We start from the raw sequence: 16,570 nt of genomic DNA, 5'->3' as shown, positions 1-16,570 counted from the left end.
AATGCCAGAAAAAAGAGAGAAGCATATACTCACCTCTGTGATACTTCTCAATATTTGGCACAGTGTCAGCGGAGCACATCAAGGACTCATTTTGGGAAACTAAGCCACACTCTAGTAGCATTTTAGTAGCCAAGTGTGATGGAGGAGAGGTTTGACACAGTAATGGAGGTGAAATTACTTAGCGGGACAAGGGAATAACAGGATTTTCCAAACAGTATTGGAAGTGACTGTTGGTGAATGGGATTACAGCTAAATTTAGTGACTAACTTGTAGACTTTAAATATTACCTAAACTTTTAATGCTTACAATACTTTAAATTGAAGGATTGTAACTGACAAGCACAATGGCGCTTTTGATGCCATTCAGTGTCACTCAACGCATGCGGAATGGTATTCAGCACCATGGAGAGCACCAAAACACAGACCCAAATCTGAAGACTTTCAAAAACATTAAAAAAATATTACTGACCCCAAACTTTTGATCGGTAGTGGACATACATATAAATGCATCTCTGTAAAGCTGTGTTATGATTAAGCAATTGCAGTCTGACTCAACTCAAAAAACAACAAAAACTGTGACAGATGAATGCTTTAACACAAGACTGTCCATGTTTACACGCCAATGGCATTTCTTAAAGGAAGAGCAGCATTTAATACTAAGAGCCAGACAAAGAGTGGGAAATAAAAATGTAATATGATGTGATATGACGCCTTTAATACTTTCTCCGGTTATTACAATCAATGTTCTATTTCCTGGTGCATGAAGGTGCTCACTTTCAGCTATGATATTGATGTATGAATGAAGACAGAGGAGCCAAGTTGCAACCAGCCTTGGAGAAATAAAGAAAATAGCAGAGTGTGATACACTTCACTTATCTCTGTAGGTCATCTGTCAGCCGCTGGATCATTTGCCAGGGAATTAGTGGAGAGGAAATCAGTGTCAAAGAGTTAGATGAGCTGGTACAAGCATCAGAACTGAGAGGCAGTCCATTTCTCTGTCTCTTTCCTCAACGCCCTCAGGGCTGAAAGTGTGAAAAACTCATCCGGCTGCGGGGATATTATTTTGGTCTGACATAAAGCTCTTTTTGGACAGAAATCATTAAGGATTTTTTTTTTGTTTTGTTCAACCACATAATTTAATCCTTGAAATAATGATGCATGTAAAATGCACTATTAAATCTGAAATGAACATAGTCAGAATTTCAAACATCAAACATGAAAGTCAAGACATGTATAATATTACAATAGATTTTGGTAACACTTTATAATAACTGCACGCTATTAATCATTAAGCAAGCATTAGTAAACAGTTAATTCATCATTTATAAAGCATTAATAGACATTAATAAGAAGTTTATAAATACAGCTATAAATGCTTGTCTCTTGATTTATAAGAATATCTATAATGTGTTTAATAATTGTATTGTCATACTTTATTAATGATCAATTAATAAGTTTAAAAAACAAAAAGAGTTAACTAACAACTACTAAATGCTTCATAACTACCTGAATCAACCCTGAATTGCAGTAGAAATACAATAAAGCATTTACTAACACACTATTATTAAAAGTAACTATTACTATATGTCTGAATAATAAGATGTATGAATGTACATTTAAAGAGTTTATTAATCATTTACATACACTTTATAAGTGATCTTATGAACCACAAACTCCAATATATCTGGTGTGTAAATAATGCAATACTTCATTTAGAAATGATAAATTGATCATTAATAAAGTATGAAAATACAATTATTAAACACATTATTGATATGCTTTTAAATCAAGTACAAAGCATTTATAGCTGTATTTATAAACTGCTTATTAATGTATATTAATGCTTTATAAATGATGAATTAACGGTTTACTAATGCTTAACAGCCTGCAGTTATTATAAAGTGTTAACAAGATGGGTAGTATCTTCACAATATTACTGTTTTACACAAATAAATGCAGCCTTGGTGAGCATAAGAGACTTCTCTCAAAAACATAAAAAAATCTTCCCAAAACAAACTTTTAAATGGTAATGTAAATACCTTTACAAAAAATATATAAATAATTTAAGGAATTAAACCCCTGACGTGTCCGTGGATTTCATAATAAGGACTGCAAGTCCGCAGTCACAGTATTGTAATGTATTTAAATGATCTTCATTCAGGAACTTAACTTGTCTCTGCACAAATATATGTAGTTTACTCAATAGCCAAGGAAACAAAGGAAATTAAGAAATATTTACAAAGTACCAAGCTGTTACAGGCAATTCAGAAGAACTAGTTGCCCGATTTTTGAGGTTCATGGAATCAAACCATTGAAAGATATTTAAAAAAACCCCTCTTCTGAGACACTTTGGAAGTAAACAAGATCACAACTGCAATTGTAGCTTTATTTTAAGATTTAAATCCATGAGGTACTTAAACCGGACTGGTCTGATGTACATAAAGAGTGAAATAAAAGCAAAAGATGACAGGAAAGTGTTCAGAGAGAGAGACAGCCAAACAGAGAGATGATTCAGTGGCGCCATTCAAGCATCACAGAGACAAAGACTCTTGTTTTTTGTGGCTTGTTTCAGTAAATTAGCTTTTTACCTTACAGAGCACCTACAGACAAGTACATGCTCGCACATTCAGGAATAAATGAGAACCAACATCCTGCTGGGATTGAATTATGACTTTACCTGTATACACACAAACAGGCACACACGACGAGAAGAGAACATTTCATTCTCTGGATGCTCCATAAGCACACATACTCGCCTCCCACACTCTCTCTCCTCCCTAGAGATCATTTTGAGAGGTTTCAGTGTGTTTAGGCACTGTTTAATGGAGTCTGACTCAGCAACTCCCAGAGCACCAAACATCTGCTTTACTCCCTGCAATATACCATTAACTGACCACAGAGCACACTTTCGCTCGTATCATTTGGTTTTTGATTTGCCTTAAACATGCAACACCCATTCACAATCACGAACATAATATAAAAGGAAAAAGGGGGATGTTTATCTGGAATCATTTCTAACAACAATCCAGTCTTGTGGAACAGCATTCATGCCTTAAAAAGCTCAATGCAGCTCACTAGGTTTTAAAACATAGCAAAACTTTACACAAAGCAGTAATACACAGCTCTAGCCTGTTAAAGGTATTATGGGTATTGTCTGACTGAAGTATAACATGTTTAACACAACACATATATGACTCTCTGTCTGTTTCAGATTATGGATTAACCTTCAAGAGACATACGCACCAAACCCACGACTGAACGTACCAGCTGGACAGGATCCTTCAGAAACCACCAGGATCTCGGTTTGCTGTTTGCAGGCGTCTCTCCGCAGAAAACACTCGTTTTCGTAGTTTTCGTTGTTGGAGCCACACACAGGAACATAATCGTTGTTGCACTGAAAAAGAAGGGATTTTCAGCATTAGAAAATATATGAGAACAATATTAGATTAAGAAAACATGGGGCCACAATTCAAGTCAATTATATACAATTCAATACAAGTCATTGTATTCATATTCAATATTCAAGTCAATACAATTCATATTTTATGTAAGTATGGCATGAAATGGGAACAAAAGAGTCTTTCTTTAAGAAAATGTTGTATTATATTACGCAAGAATAATAATTAAGCATGTAACTGACCTACATATCTCTCACAGCTTAATTGTGATGTTTTAGCTCCGCTTTATTTTGGGAGTTTTATGAGCTTACAGCGGAGAATAAGAATTGTGTGATCTGAATGCGAATTAAGCAACTGTGAGCTCTGAAAGGTCGAAATACAGTCTGCCAAATACACTGCCCACGTTCCCAAAGCAGTGGGAAAAAAGATTACAGTGTAAGAAAACGCAAGGGAGGAATATAGCACAAAATACTGTGAAACATTTGCAAATATGGTTTCAGGTTGTTTGGTTATAAAAGGTTATGCTTTTAAAGAGGAAATTTAGGTTTGCACAATATAGACAGCAATGCTATCAAAAAGAAAAAAAGAAGCAAACAATGGAAACTACAAAATTTAGTGATAATGCTATTGCAGACTTTTAAACTGATCTGACAGAAATAACAACAACAAAGGATAAATTACACATCAATGTGAAAAAGATTTTTAATATTGGCCATAACATAATTAATAATATAGTTCATTCAGATTTAAATGTATTAAATCTGTATCAGAAATAATTGTATTATCAGTTCATCCCACTGATCTATATAATGACATAGGCCTATATCCCATATGTCATATAGATCAGTGGTTCATCCCCAGAATTATGACAAACAAAATGACTGAATGCACCAAAATACTTCTCAAACATTCCAGTGAATCTCTTTAAAACCCACTAAAGCTTGACTTCATGAGAAGCAGGTAGTTTAAAATCACTGGGTGGCCTGGTGGAAAATGAAGCTGTTCCAAACCTCACGCAGGTATTTTGGAAGAGTCTGACCAGACCGCACACACATATGCACCTGGACACACAGAGACACACTGTGTCTGGTCCAGCAGGCAGGCTCTGTCTGGCCCCTGGGGAGGCAGGTACAGTGCAGGGCTGCAGTGGCCTGTCAGCTCACATGTTGGCTGAGGGACTGTGTGGCTGGAAGCCAGCTGGTTGGCAGGGGTCACAGGAATAACTGTGCCCATCGATTCTGAGGCGGGATTTGTACTCGCTGTTTTATCGGCTGAGAAGCAATATTATGCAGGATGAGAAAAGCTCTGAGCCAACACTGGCAAGAGATCCAGAGAGTGTGGAGGGAAATAGAAGGAAAAAGGGAAAAACTAGGTCTACAGGAGATGATTATACTGGATTAATAAAAATGAGTGGAATACAGCAAAAAGGAAAAAGACGGACATGAATGAATAAATAGATTTTTTTTGACACATATAGAATTTAAGTCAATTTTAGAATTTAAATGATATAATATAAACATGTGTGTGTATTGTGTTTAAACACAAGAAGAAGGGTGGGGGAAGGATACATTTTTAACTTTTTTTTTACTTGCACGCCATATCTTTCCAAGCACGTGAAACACTGTCAAACACATCCTTCTAGAGCATGTATGCATAGAAAATCAATAGAAAAGCATAGTGCAGTGGAATGCACAAATAAGTTCTGTGTGAACGGCTGCTGAAGCTGTTTACTCTGGACGTGTCGAAGCAAACGATCCAAATCCATTTGACCTTTGTGTCAGGAATGCAAGAGCGTGGAGGAAACCAGAAATAGAATGGGTCATCTGTTTACCGTTGGTGACTTGTTGCATTGCTAAAGTCAGTATTCAATGATTATAATGGGTTCAGTTTACTACTGATTCGTCGCTGGCATATGGTGTAGACCACATTACTTTGTTTGGTACCATTTTTGTTGGTCAAAGTCAAAGCAAATACAACCGACAACACACGGTATTTAGTTCCCGAATGAATCAGTGATTTTGAATGAATCAGTCAAGTAAATAATTCAATGACTCATTCAGATAAACACTCACTGTAGTTAATTATTGTAAAATGTTATATATGAATAATGGATGGATTGATATGACTAATATGGGGTTGGTGTGCCGTAGTGGTTAAAGATCTGGGTCGATAACCAAAAAGTTGTAGGTTTGAACATTGCAAGGGCCAATCTTTGATCTAATGCCCTTGAGCAGTGACATTTGTTTTCCAACTAAAAATGTTTTTCATTCAACTAAGGTCGAATGCGACTTGAGTTCTCTTTGATAAAAATAATCCACAACTAGCACACCTGAGACGGAGAGTGTTAGAAAAGACTGAGTGACAGTAAAATGCAACCGAGACACCCGAACAGAAAAACAGACTGAAATCTCAGAAGAGCGAAGCATTGAGATGATCTCGAAATAAACATAGAAAAAAATGAGAGGAGGAGTAGGAAGAGAGAGAGTGAAATGGATATTACCCGCTTTTAAAGCTTTTCCTTTTTTGACATTTTTACAGCTTCAAGTGTTCAATCAATCTTTTGGCCTGGCATGATGCAATAGTGAGAAAGACTGGCCAGCCCCAGGCAGCCCCCAGCATGCCCCGAGAAATGCCTGTTTTGCAGAGCCCCTGCGGTTCAGTCCTTTTAACTTTACCTCTTGAGGGGAAGGAGTGCATTAGCACTTCATCTTTGAGGAAAAATAACTGGTGATTATGATAGAAAAGTTAATTGAAATAAATTGAGGGCAAGCAATGAGTCTCTGACACGCTAACAGTTAAATGAGCAGACAGACACTTCAGCTACAACAACAAAAAACAGCTTTTCACTCGCAGGTCAGAGGACTAGGATTGAAGTAGCATTATGATGAATGAAAGGACCTTGAAAAAGCTGAACAGCATGATGATAGATACAATACACATATACCTGTCCCATTCCACTGCAGAAAAAGTCTGATCTTGTCAAAGTTAGCCATGATAGAAAATAGCATTAGACAAGCCTTTTCTTGTTTGCAGGCAACTGAATTACACAAACTACACAGCAGTCCCAGAATGTCTAAACACACTGGTGTTCTTGCATTTAAAAAGCTATGGACCGAAACGGGATGGAACAAATATTGAATAAAAATAATGATGACTCACCCCGCACTACACAGATTTTTGTCCAATCAGATGAGCTCTAGAAAGAGTATGACCCAACCCCCTAAATTATAAATATCACCTGCAACTAACAAGCAAGTAGCAAATCATGGTTCACAACTGTGATGTATAAACCAAAAGATACTGACTATCCGTCTGCCTCCTTATCCACCTTTGGTTTCAATACAGAAGTAAGCTTTTTCCTGTGAATATGTGAGACTTCTGATTTATTAAAAGGGCTTGATCAAATATAGGCCAAAAAATAGAAGGACTTTGTTATTAGAAAAATAACAAAGTCCAATGAACAGGGGCAAAAAAATGTACATTACAAAACAGTGTGTTTTCGAAAATACAATTAAAATAGTATTACAAATACCAGTTTAACCCTATAATCCATAAAGGGGGTCAAACTGACCTGGCATGCTGGGATTTTTTTAATATTTTGTTTTAATCGAACCAAATATTCAATGCCTAAAAATTAGTTTAGAGTTTGTTTGGAAAAAGTACAACTGCATTTTAAAAAGAATACATTTCATCTTTTGTAATGCATATACAGCATAAAAGGAAAGTGAACAAATAAACATGTTTGATATATTAAAACCTTTGTTTATCATCTATTATTTTAATTATTTAATTAATAGGACACTTATGTTTTTGAAGAAAACCATTAATTCCAATACAGGTCATTTTTCTTTATGTATTCGTGTAGGTTTTTCATTTTTGGGTCCTGCATTCTAGGGTTAACTTAAGACAAAGCGGGGGAGAATAGGAAACTGTAAGGGACACGGTGAGAGAGGGACAGGCATAGGAAGGAGCAAAAAGACCACAGAGATAAAGAAACATGTAAGTGCCGAACATAAGGCCAGACAGCATGTGTTCAAAAGCAATCTAACGCAATGAGCCTCCCAACAGAGGCCAGATACACAAACACTCAGGGTGGAGGCCGACAAATGTCTTCACCCAAAAAACAAACAAAATGACAACACAATTCAGCTCTTAAGTACCTTTAAGTAAAGTCAGTTTACTGAACTGGCATCTCTGTAGCACCGTGCACAGGCAGGTGTACTGTATGTATAGATTACAGGCAAGCACAGCTCCTGTTTGTTTTAGTAAAGTCTGAAATATTACTGCCAACTTTAAGAAATAATAACTCATCTTTTTAAACTGGTTTATAATGATTAAAGAGCCCCTATTATGCTTTTTCGAATATTACCTGTAAAAGGCCTGCAAAGTTTAAAAAGATCAAAATGCACGACAAATAAAGTTATTGTCTCCAAAAAGAAAGAATAAATTCTGGACTGCCGAAACAAGTAATCAGCAATTCCAGTCTCACTTCCTGTAATGTAACAGATTTGCATAATGTCAGCTATGGTCTTTATTGGCTGCCTGTGAACGATGTCCACTTTGACCCGCCTTTAAAAACTGTAGTTGCTGAGGCCTGGAAGAGTTTGGTTCGTGTTGCCAACAAATGCAGAGGAGACGCTCTTTTCAGTGCTGCAAATCCACTTTGCATGCACTTCAAAAGGATGAAGATTTAGGCTGGAATTGATATGGAAAAACTGATGCCATCATTCCTGTTCCTATCACTGTGTATAATGCGCTGAGGAAGCCTCTGGAACAGAAATTGTGATATGGTAATGATCGTTTTGTCTCTAACTCGTGCTATAAGCGGTCGACCAACCACAACAGACTGGGCCGGCTGACCAATCAGAGCAGAGTAGGCTCTCGGAAAGGAGGGGTCTAGAGAGACTGAATCTTCAAACAAACCGTTTTCAGACTCGAAATGAGGTGATGTGCACTGCAGTGTATATAATACAATTATTGTGTTGTTTTTTACTTTGGATGCATGTAAACCTGTTGTAGGAGACATCCAAAATAAAATTAGGAACCTTTAATATAACATAATAGGAGCACTTTAATCAATTTGTTTATTCCTTTGTATTGAGCATGGATGTATAATTGTTTAGATTTGTTTAAATCTATTATTGTACTTTAAGTTTATTAAAGTCTACTTTTTCTATTTTGAGATGAGAATGTGAAATGTGAGGAAGGCGCTTTACAAATAAAATGTATTATTTTTTAAAAACTGTCAAGATTGTTAGAATAATGTATCATTTCAAATTAGCATCAAAATATGACAATAATGATATCATAAATTGTGCCTCTTAACCTCAAATTACACTAAAGGGTACTTTAGACCGGTCCAGTTAATGTGCATAGACTAAACAAACAGGTACTTTTAACTATAAGACTAGGCATATTGGGGGTTACATACTCTCTCACATATAGGCTACTCCTTGTGCATTTTGTCTCTTAGTCTACCACCAAGATTTGACAGTGTTTCAAAGCTATTTGTGTATATGTGAGCAGGTTTTCTTGGTTACAATATTCTTTAAGTATTATATTTACAATATTTTGCCTTTGTGGCTCAAAGGAACTAAAACTCTTGATTGTAATACATCGTGTGTTTTGATACCTCTGATTTGAACCTCCATCGGTGGTGCTGAAGTTCCTGTTTTGTCCTGCAGGGGCTGCTGTGGGGCTGTGCTCTGGCTAAAAGAGGTCTTGTTTTGCTCCAATTTCCCTCATTATCTTTTACTTATTTTGAAGCCCGTGTTTCTTCACAACATCGAAAAAGTCCCTATGCAAACATCACTCAGAGACACCTGTGCTACCCCGTTTTAACATTTAATTTACACTATACCAATAATTGATGTCACACTTAATCACAGGCAGGAAGCCAACAGAAAAGTGTTGCAGCATTATTAGAGTGAGTATTAGAGCTAGCAAGTGGCAGCCCATTATTTCCTTGTTTTTCACCCATCCATCAGTTTTTTCCCCCAATCCAGGCATTCATTCCTGCATCAGTCAGTCCATCTATTAGTTTATCTATTCATCTATTCAGAGGCACAAATCAGCTGTTCTCTTTCTGACAAGTCAATCCATCTATGCTAGGCACTGCTTGTACTGCCTGAGCTTACACAAAGAAACTTCTCAAGCAGTAGGGCTAGACTGAACCAAGACAGGCAATTAAAGTCAGACACAGTGAGCAGCAGAAGCGATCGGTGCGGTGATAAGACTGACTGCATACTACGTCTACAGTTCTGTACGAGGAAGCGCTAACAGCACTGAAAACTGCCGTACAGTTGCTGACATGTTAAGACAACACACTCCCATAAGGAAACGGCAGTCTGGCGACTTGTATCCTGCACCACCAAAATGTCACTCTTGTGCTGCATACAAAAGTCTTTCTGGTCCAACATTCAGATGGTTTTGGAGGACTCCATTGTTTTACCCCGGGTTATTTAGGGAAATAATGAAAATTGTCATCACTAAATCACTCTCATGGTGTTGGGAACCCAAACATTTTTTGTTGCTGCAAAATGTCAAAAAAAGAGAGAGCACATTTTATATCATGGCAGCTTTTGTTGGCGGTTCTCAATGGTTACTTCTTGTCCCAACAACAGGATAAAAGCATCATAGAAATATCATTACAAAAGGGAATTCAAGTTGTACGCTGCCAAGGTGAAAAAATAACATCCACAAGTCACTCACTTTCGTGTTTTTTTATCAACACGATAATATTCAAAGATCTGAATCTCCTAAACTGAGATGAGAATGAGACTTTTTGGGATGTCCAAGATTGTGAGACTATCTTGGTTAAGATGGTGTGTTAGCAAACAGGTGAAAAGGCAGTTGGTTTGTACCCGCACAAAAACTGACGTGAGGTTTTCATATGCGTTTATTGTACTACACTGTGAGGGAATGAAACTCTGAATGTAAGGACATCCGCGAGGTAGTGTGAAATTTGAGTGTCATATTTAAAACAGCAGAGTCTCTTGAGTGCAGATGCAAAACTCCCATATGGTCCAACAGACTGAGAAGCGCTAAAGGAGTCTTGATCTGAAACGGAGTAAGAAAAGCAAATGTGTGTACTTGTCTACTTTTCAGTGGGTACACAACAGCTTGAGATGAAACAGACATAGCGAGTTAATTATGCATTGTGGAACATGATATAACCCATTTGATTCATTAAGCATTATGTAGCATTTCTTTTCACCCTTGGGCACATTATGAGGGCTGAAACAGCACGACTCGAGAAACATGAGAGGCCAGAGCGATGCTCAAAGTGCACCATGAGTGAGCGGCTGTGACTGCAAACAGACATCGCGTGCACACGCGCGCACAGCTCAATCTGACATGTGCAGAGACAGTCACAGACAAGAAGTCTGCCCGGTCTGTTTTTTTCTCTTCCATTAAGATAACGTAAAGCCTATCGGCTGTGTATCAGTAACATCAGCTGATCCTTATCAGGAGAACAAATCTGTCAAAGATGGAGTCGAAGCCCTGAGGAACGGAGAAACAAGTCAGGACATCGTCTGTTTGAATTCCAGTGACATCCATGGTACTCCAACCACCATTTCCTCGGAAAACACGAGGCTGTCCGAACCTTGAAATCGGAGAATCTCAGATGTCACGAGTGGCACTTGCACTAAGAAGACTTAATGTTCCAGGCACAGGAACACCTGTGGTTCGTGACAAAAGACAGAGATAGCGTCTTCGAGTGGCCCTGTCAGCTGGGTCTGCGGAGTGATGGATGTCTGGCACAGCGTTTGTGACAGAGTAAAAGCTCCAGGGAACGTCGACGGAAAACTGGGCCTTTCTGTCAGATCATTAGTCCCATACCAAAGGGATGAGTTGACCTTAAACCAGTGAAGGAATGTGAACGGGAGAGTCTCCCACAAGGACGCGAGGGTGAACGTTCTCACATGCGTTTTGTTCTCTCATCATTCCAAAATGTTGCTCGCTTCAGTTGAGGAACTTTGAAATGCCTTGTGAGAAAAGGTTTGAGATAGCTATCGGAAATTATGAATTCAAAAGAAAAATACAGTTCAAGATAAGCTCAGGCAACAGCACTTTTGGCATTATTACCACAAAAACATATTTTGGCCTGTTTCTCCATTACAAAAAAAAAAAAGTGAATCAACATGAAAAAATATTTGACCTTGATTAATTTTTTAATCTGATTCATACATTAGAAAGCATCTTATTGATTCTGTAATCCTATTATAGTATTTCTCAGAAATAAAGAATCTATTAAAAACACACAAAAAGTTTGAAAATAAAAAAATGTTCAGAGCAATTTTAAGCTTCACATTTTTGCTTTTAAATCCTCTGAAAAAAATGGGCCCCATCTACTTCCCTGTATAAGTGCTTCACCATAACCTTTACATTTCTAAAGACAAAATAGTTTTTTTGTGGCCATCAACATTACTCCACAAATGCTGTCAACGGAGTTTAACTTGTACTGAACCTGGAATATTCATTTAACTCCGGTTTCATCTGGGGAAAGTAAGAGAGCAACTATGTCTTAGTGCGTTTGGATTCGACGCTTGCTTTCTTAAAGAAGCACATTATCTGTGACAGCTCTCAGGCTCAGGGACGGTGGCCAACAGGGTCATGGGAGGGAAAAAATAGAAGCAGATCAGCCACCATATCCCGGAGAGGCACAAACAAGGGAAAAAAAAAAGAATCTGGTGCATGTCTCACCAGATGATGTATTTTTTACGCCCCCTCACAGAGACGCGCCTGCCATTGTGTGACTGAGTGACATTCCCCATTCCCAGGATGCCCATGTGCGTGCTGTTTGCCTCTGATGAGGGTGGGGGGAGGCTATGGGGAGGGCAGAAAGGCTCATGCCTCGCTCCGTAACCGCTTGGCAGTCTGCTCTTGATTAGAGCAACGCTCTTCCCAGCGAGGAGCTCCCGGGCCCTGTCAGGGGAGACGGCTCTTCGGTAATAGCGTCTGACAGGCTGAGGGGAGCCACGCGGGGACTGATACAGATGCTGCTATCCTGAGTGGCATCAGGCTCAAGCGAATATCACCTACCTCGGTAGAATCCTCACACCACCGACTCTCCAGCTGCCAAACCACCAACCAATCTCATGTCTAGCACATGCCAGCCGAGGGACTCGGTGTACATGGATGTATGACACATCCCGCATCTAACAGTCAGGATGCTGCCGGTATGACTGCATTTTCCAATCCCACCAGACTGACTTTAACAGGAAACGACCTAATTCCACCCTGAAATAACTTCCTTCCTGATTTTAATTGCTTCATTTTTGATATATCGGTGAAAGTTATCTCATGTGGCAGCTCATGGAGAGAAGCTATTAGGGGTGAAAGACATGAAAAAAAGAGCACAAGAAAAAAAAAAGCTTAGGCTGAATGGAAAAATACTCATGTATGGATTGCCATGAAATGCTGGTCACCCAAAATGATTCAAATGCATTTCTGCAAGTCATTTAAAGCAGAAGAGTGTGGTTTCTACACCACTAGTGGCACCAAACGCAATTGCCAAACCAATGATTTAAAAACAGGTTTCAAACACTACCTCCGTCTTCCACGGGTTAGAAATTTCACACTTTACTTATAAGCACATTTCTAAAATGCTAATTTCTGACTCTGAGTTCTGGAGGAACCACAATAAAATAAGAAATAGCCAATAAATACACACACCTGTGACCACACATAAGCTGAATTATACCATACAATAATGATTTTACTGTTATTGAATGCATTATAAAAGGAATACATTATAAAAGGAATGTTGTTTGATTCACTTTTAGTTTTAATGCATAAAATAGACCTTGGTTTTAAATCAAAGACCATTCTGAAAAACAATGTTAGTTTTTTTTTATGCTTGTTCTTTGGTGGAGACACTGCAACAATGGAAATAATAATAATGGTAAAAAAAAAAGTCACTAATATTTTGTAAAATCATGTCATAATACAATTTGCTCATCAGAAAAATACTACAAATGTTTAAAAACAAATACCAAACAATTGTCTTACACTAAACATTAAAGTAGCAGACTGAGAATCTATTAGATTTACTCCAGTAATACAAAATGGATGAAAAATCAAGAAACAAGAAGCAAACATGTGTGCGCTCCAGATGGTGTACCAGAGATGCCAGATTTAAAAGAAATATGAAGTCACCAAGAAAAGCTTTTTATTACTTTATTCAAAGTCATCCCTTCATTGTTAACCCTTTTATCGTCATCTAATGTACACTGTGTGCTTGCAAAGTAAGGAAAATTGGATCATAATTGTCTTAGGTACTCATGCTGAAAAACACCATTTTACCTGTAGTGAAATTCCTGTAACAAAACGTCTCATGGCCTATTTCTCCACACAAACATGAGATGACACTCGAATTTGCAGTTACAGGCACTCCAAGCACATTTTGGTATTGCACCTGTACAACATGATTCATGGTCATAGTCTTGTAGGACTGTCTAATGGCACCAGGGAATAAAGCCCCACTTTTAATCTGTCTCCAGCCACGGTGAAGCCATGTGACTGGAGAATAAAAGGATCACAAATGCATGGAAATATATGCAAAGAGGTCTGGCTGAAAATGGCTCTTATGATGGGCAGCCGAAGGCCCGGAGGGAAGTCGTCCACCTTCTGCCACTGTCTGCGCGCCTTGCGAGTTCATTCCCAGAGTTCACGCTAAAGGAGAACTGAAGGAGACGCAGTTTGTCCTGCACCTTGGCTAGAACTCAAACTAGAAGCTGTTTGCTACGTCAACCGGTTCACATCCATCTGAAAATGGCAACACCTCAGTTATCCAATGATGGCCGGAGGGATAGTGTATCAACCAGAAACAGTGCTTGAGAGACGAGCCAAGAGAGAAGATGGCTATGATAACTGATCAGTCCAGATAAACTGAATTAAGACCACACATCAACAGGCAAGGGACAATTCCATAAACTAGCTTGCAAACAAGCCAGAAAACAAAAAGCCCAGGCAGTCCGTGGCTAAGCAATAACCCCCCATTAATGAATCACATGAGTAGGCAATGAAAGTGCACATGAATGACTGAGCATCAGAGCTTTGGATCAGAGGTGTCATAACACAGTGAGTCATCAGCACGGGCATGACTGAACATGCAGAATCACAACACCATCCGTTATGACATGATGGTACATGTCCAGATGAGGACAATCAAAGATTTGCTAGAAAGAGGGGAAAAATATGACAAGCAGTTCTTTTTCTGCTGGCTTTTTGAAATTGCATTTCACTTAAATGTTGTCTGTACAGAACTATGGCACGGTTTCAAAATATTAATAAAGAGAACATTTTGTCTTCATTTATTCACCCCAATGTTGTTATGTCAGTTGAAACATTTTTTCAAAATATCTTCACAGAAGAAATAAAGTCATACAGGCTTGGAAGAACATTTCATTGTTGGGACAACAATTTTATGATTTGTTTATCTTTAATGATCTAGGAATTGCCAAAAAGAACATAAGAGACCAAGAGCTCAAAGTTTGGCTGGTTAGCATCTGTGAGCTCATTCTGGTAGAAAAATGTAACTATGCCATTCTGGCAGCAAATTTCAATGTTTTTATAGAATTCTTCTATGTAGTTTTTATAGAACTTGTAGAAGACCCTAAACTTAAGGAGTCAGAACACTTAAAAACATCCTGAACAAATCTTAAAATCACTGTTCCATTAACTCCTGCTTCTGTTTCAGAGACTCTTTAATAGTCATTTTAATAGTCACGTTGCATTGCCACATCAAACTTGTTTCGAAAAAACTATTTATGGGATTCATGCTGTGCCCCTGGGTTTCAAAGTTAACTTATTCATGGTCCAAAGACATACTACAAATTGCATTATATAAGCTGTACTGCTTTACTGCATATTTTCCAGCAGGTAAAATCACATAAAACGGCTAAATGGATATTGGGGTTAACTAACCTCTCACAATGCAATAAGGTACTAAAGAAAGTTTTTGCAAGTATTACAAGTACTTACGTAAATGAAATGACTTTAATTTCTGCATTGCTCTCAGTTTCTGCGTTCAGTCAGCCGTAGGGATACTTCGTGCATTTGATTCATTTTCTTGGCTTGATTAAATTTTACATTTCACACTTCTTTTTTTAAACTTCAACATGCTTATTCAAAAATGTATGGATCATACTAAAAAGAGAAAACATAAAATAAACAAATCAATAAGTTTCCACACAAAATATTAAGATGTTAAAACATCACAGTAATGAAATGTTTCTTGAGCAGCAAATCAGCAGAATGATTTCTGAAGGATTATGAAGACTGGAGTAATGATGCTGATAATTCAGCTTTTCCATCACATGAATAAATTACATATTAAAATACAAATAAAATAGAAAAACATTTATTTTAAATTGTAATATTATTTCACAATATTATTATTCTATCTTTGATCAAATAAATTCAGCCTTTGCTGAGCATTGTTGTATTTCTCATTTCGAAGTCGCTTCTGCTAGATGAATAAATGCAAAGTAAATGTAAAAAAACTTCTTTCAAAAACATTTAAAGAAACATTTGAAAGATAGTGTATACTACTCCTATATAGATAAATAAAAAAAACTTTCTAGAAGATGCAGTGCAAGACAAGACTAAAGTGAAGTGACTGCATTTCAACCCATAAAAAAAACACTAAATCCAACCCAATGATAAGTGTCACGTAATAGTAACTGCTTCACTTTGGCCACATTGGTTAGTGAATTATAATTCAGCTTGGCAGAATGAATCAGACTTATAAGTGTAAAAGTGGTCCATCTCCCTTAAAGTGTCCCTTAAAATGTTAGAAATGTATTGCTAAAACATATTACAAAGACTGTGAACTGAAGTACTACTGAATTGTGGAGTTAGACCGTTAAACAGTTTTTCACCATGCCTGTGTTCCGGATTTTTTGGGCGGGCCTAAAACGGGGGTTCGATGACGCACTGGAGCCCCTGAGCTCCTGGACACGCCCCTACTTGATGACGCACTGGAGCCCCTGAGCTCCTAGACACGCCCCTACTTGATGACGCACTGGAGCCCCTGAGCTCCTAGACACGCCCCTACTTGATGACGCACTGGAGCCCCTGAGCTCCTAGACACGCCCCTACTTGATGACGCACTGGAGCCCCTGAGCTCCTAGACACGCCCCTACTTGATGACGCACTGGAGCCCCT

At 38.0% G+C, this 16,570-nt stretch overlaps 1 protein-coding gene across 4 annotated transcripts in view; it reads right to left on the bottom strand.

Annotated features, from left to right (window-relative positions):
* tmeff2a (transmembrane protein with EGF-like and two follistatin-like domains 2a) overlaps positions 1 to 16,570 on the bottom strand; it is a 56,673-nt gene that overhangs the window by 27,636 nt on the left and 12,467 nt on the right. For 2 of the 4 annotated variants that reach the window (XM_079617950.1, XM_079617951.1), the window contains exon 3: positions 3,243 to 3,393. In XM_079617950.1, coding sequence (XP_079474076.1) covers positions 3,243 to 3,393 — 151 coding nt within the window. The remainder of the gene's footprint in view (positions 1 to 3,242; positions 3,394 to 16,570) is intronic. The other 2 variants (XM_079617952.1, XM_079617953.1) reach the window with 1 other exon arrangement.

This window comes from Phoxinus phoxinus (genome assembly GCF_949152265.1).
Source record: "Phoxinus phoxinus genome assembly, chromosome: 7".
In the NCBI taxonomy this organism is placed as follows: domain Eukaryota; kingdom Metazoa; phylum Chordata; class Actinopteri; order Cypriniformes; family Leuciscidae; genus Phoxinus; species Phoxinus phoxinus.
Note: the sequence above shows the minus strand (reverse complement) of the source record. Positions and strands in the feature narration are given on the sequence as shown.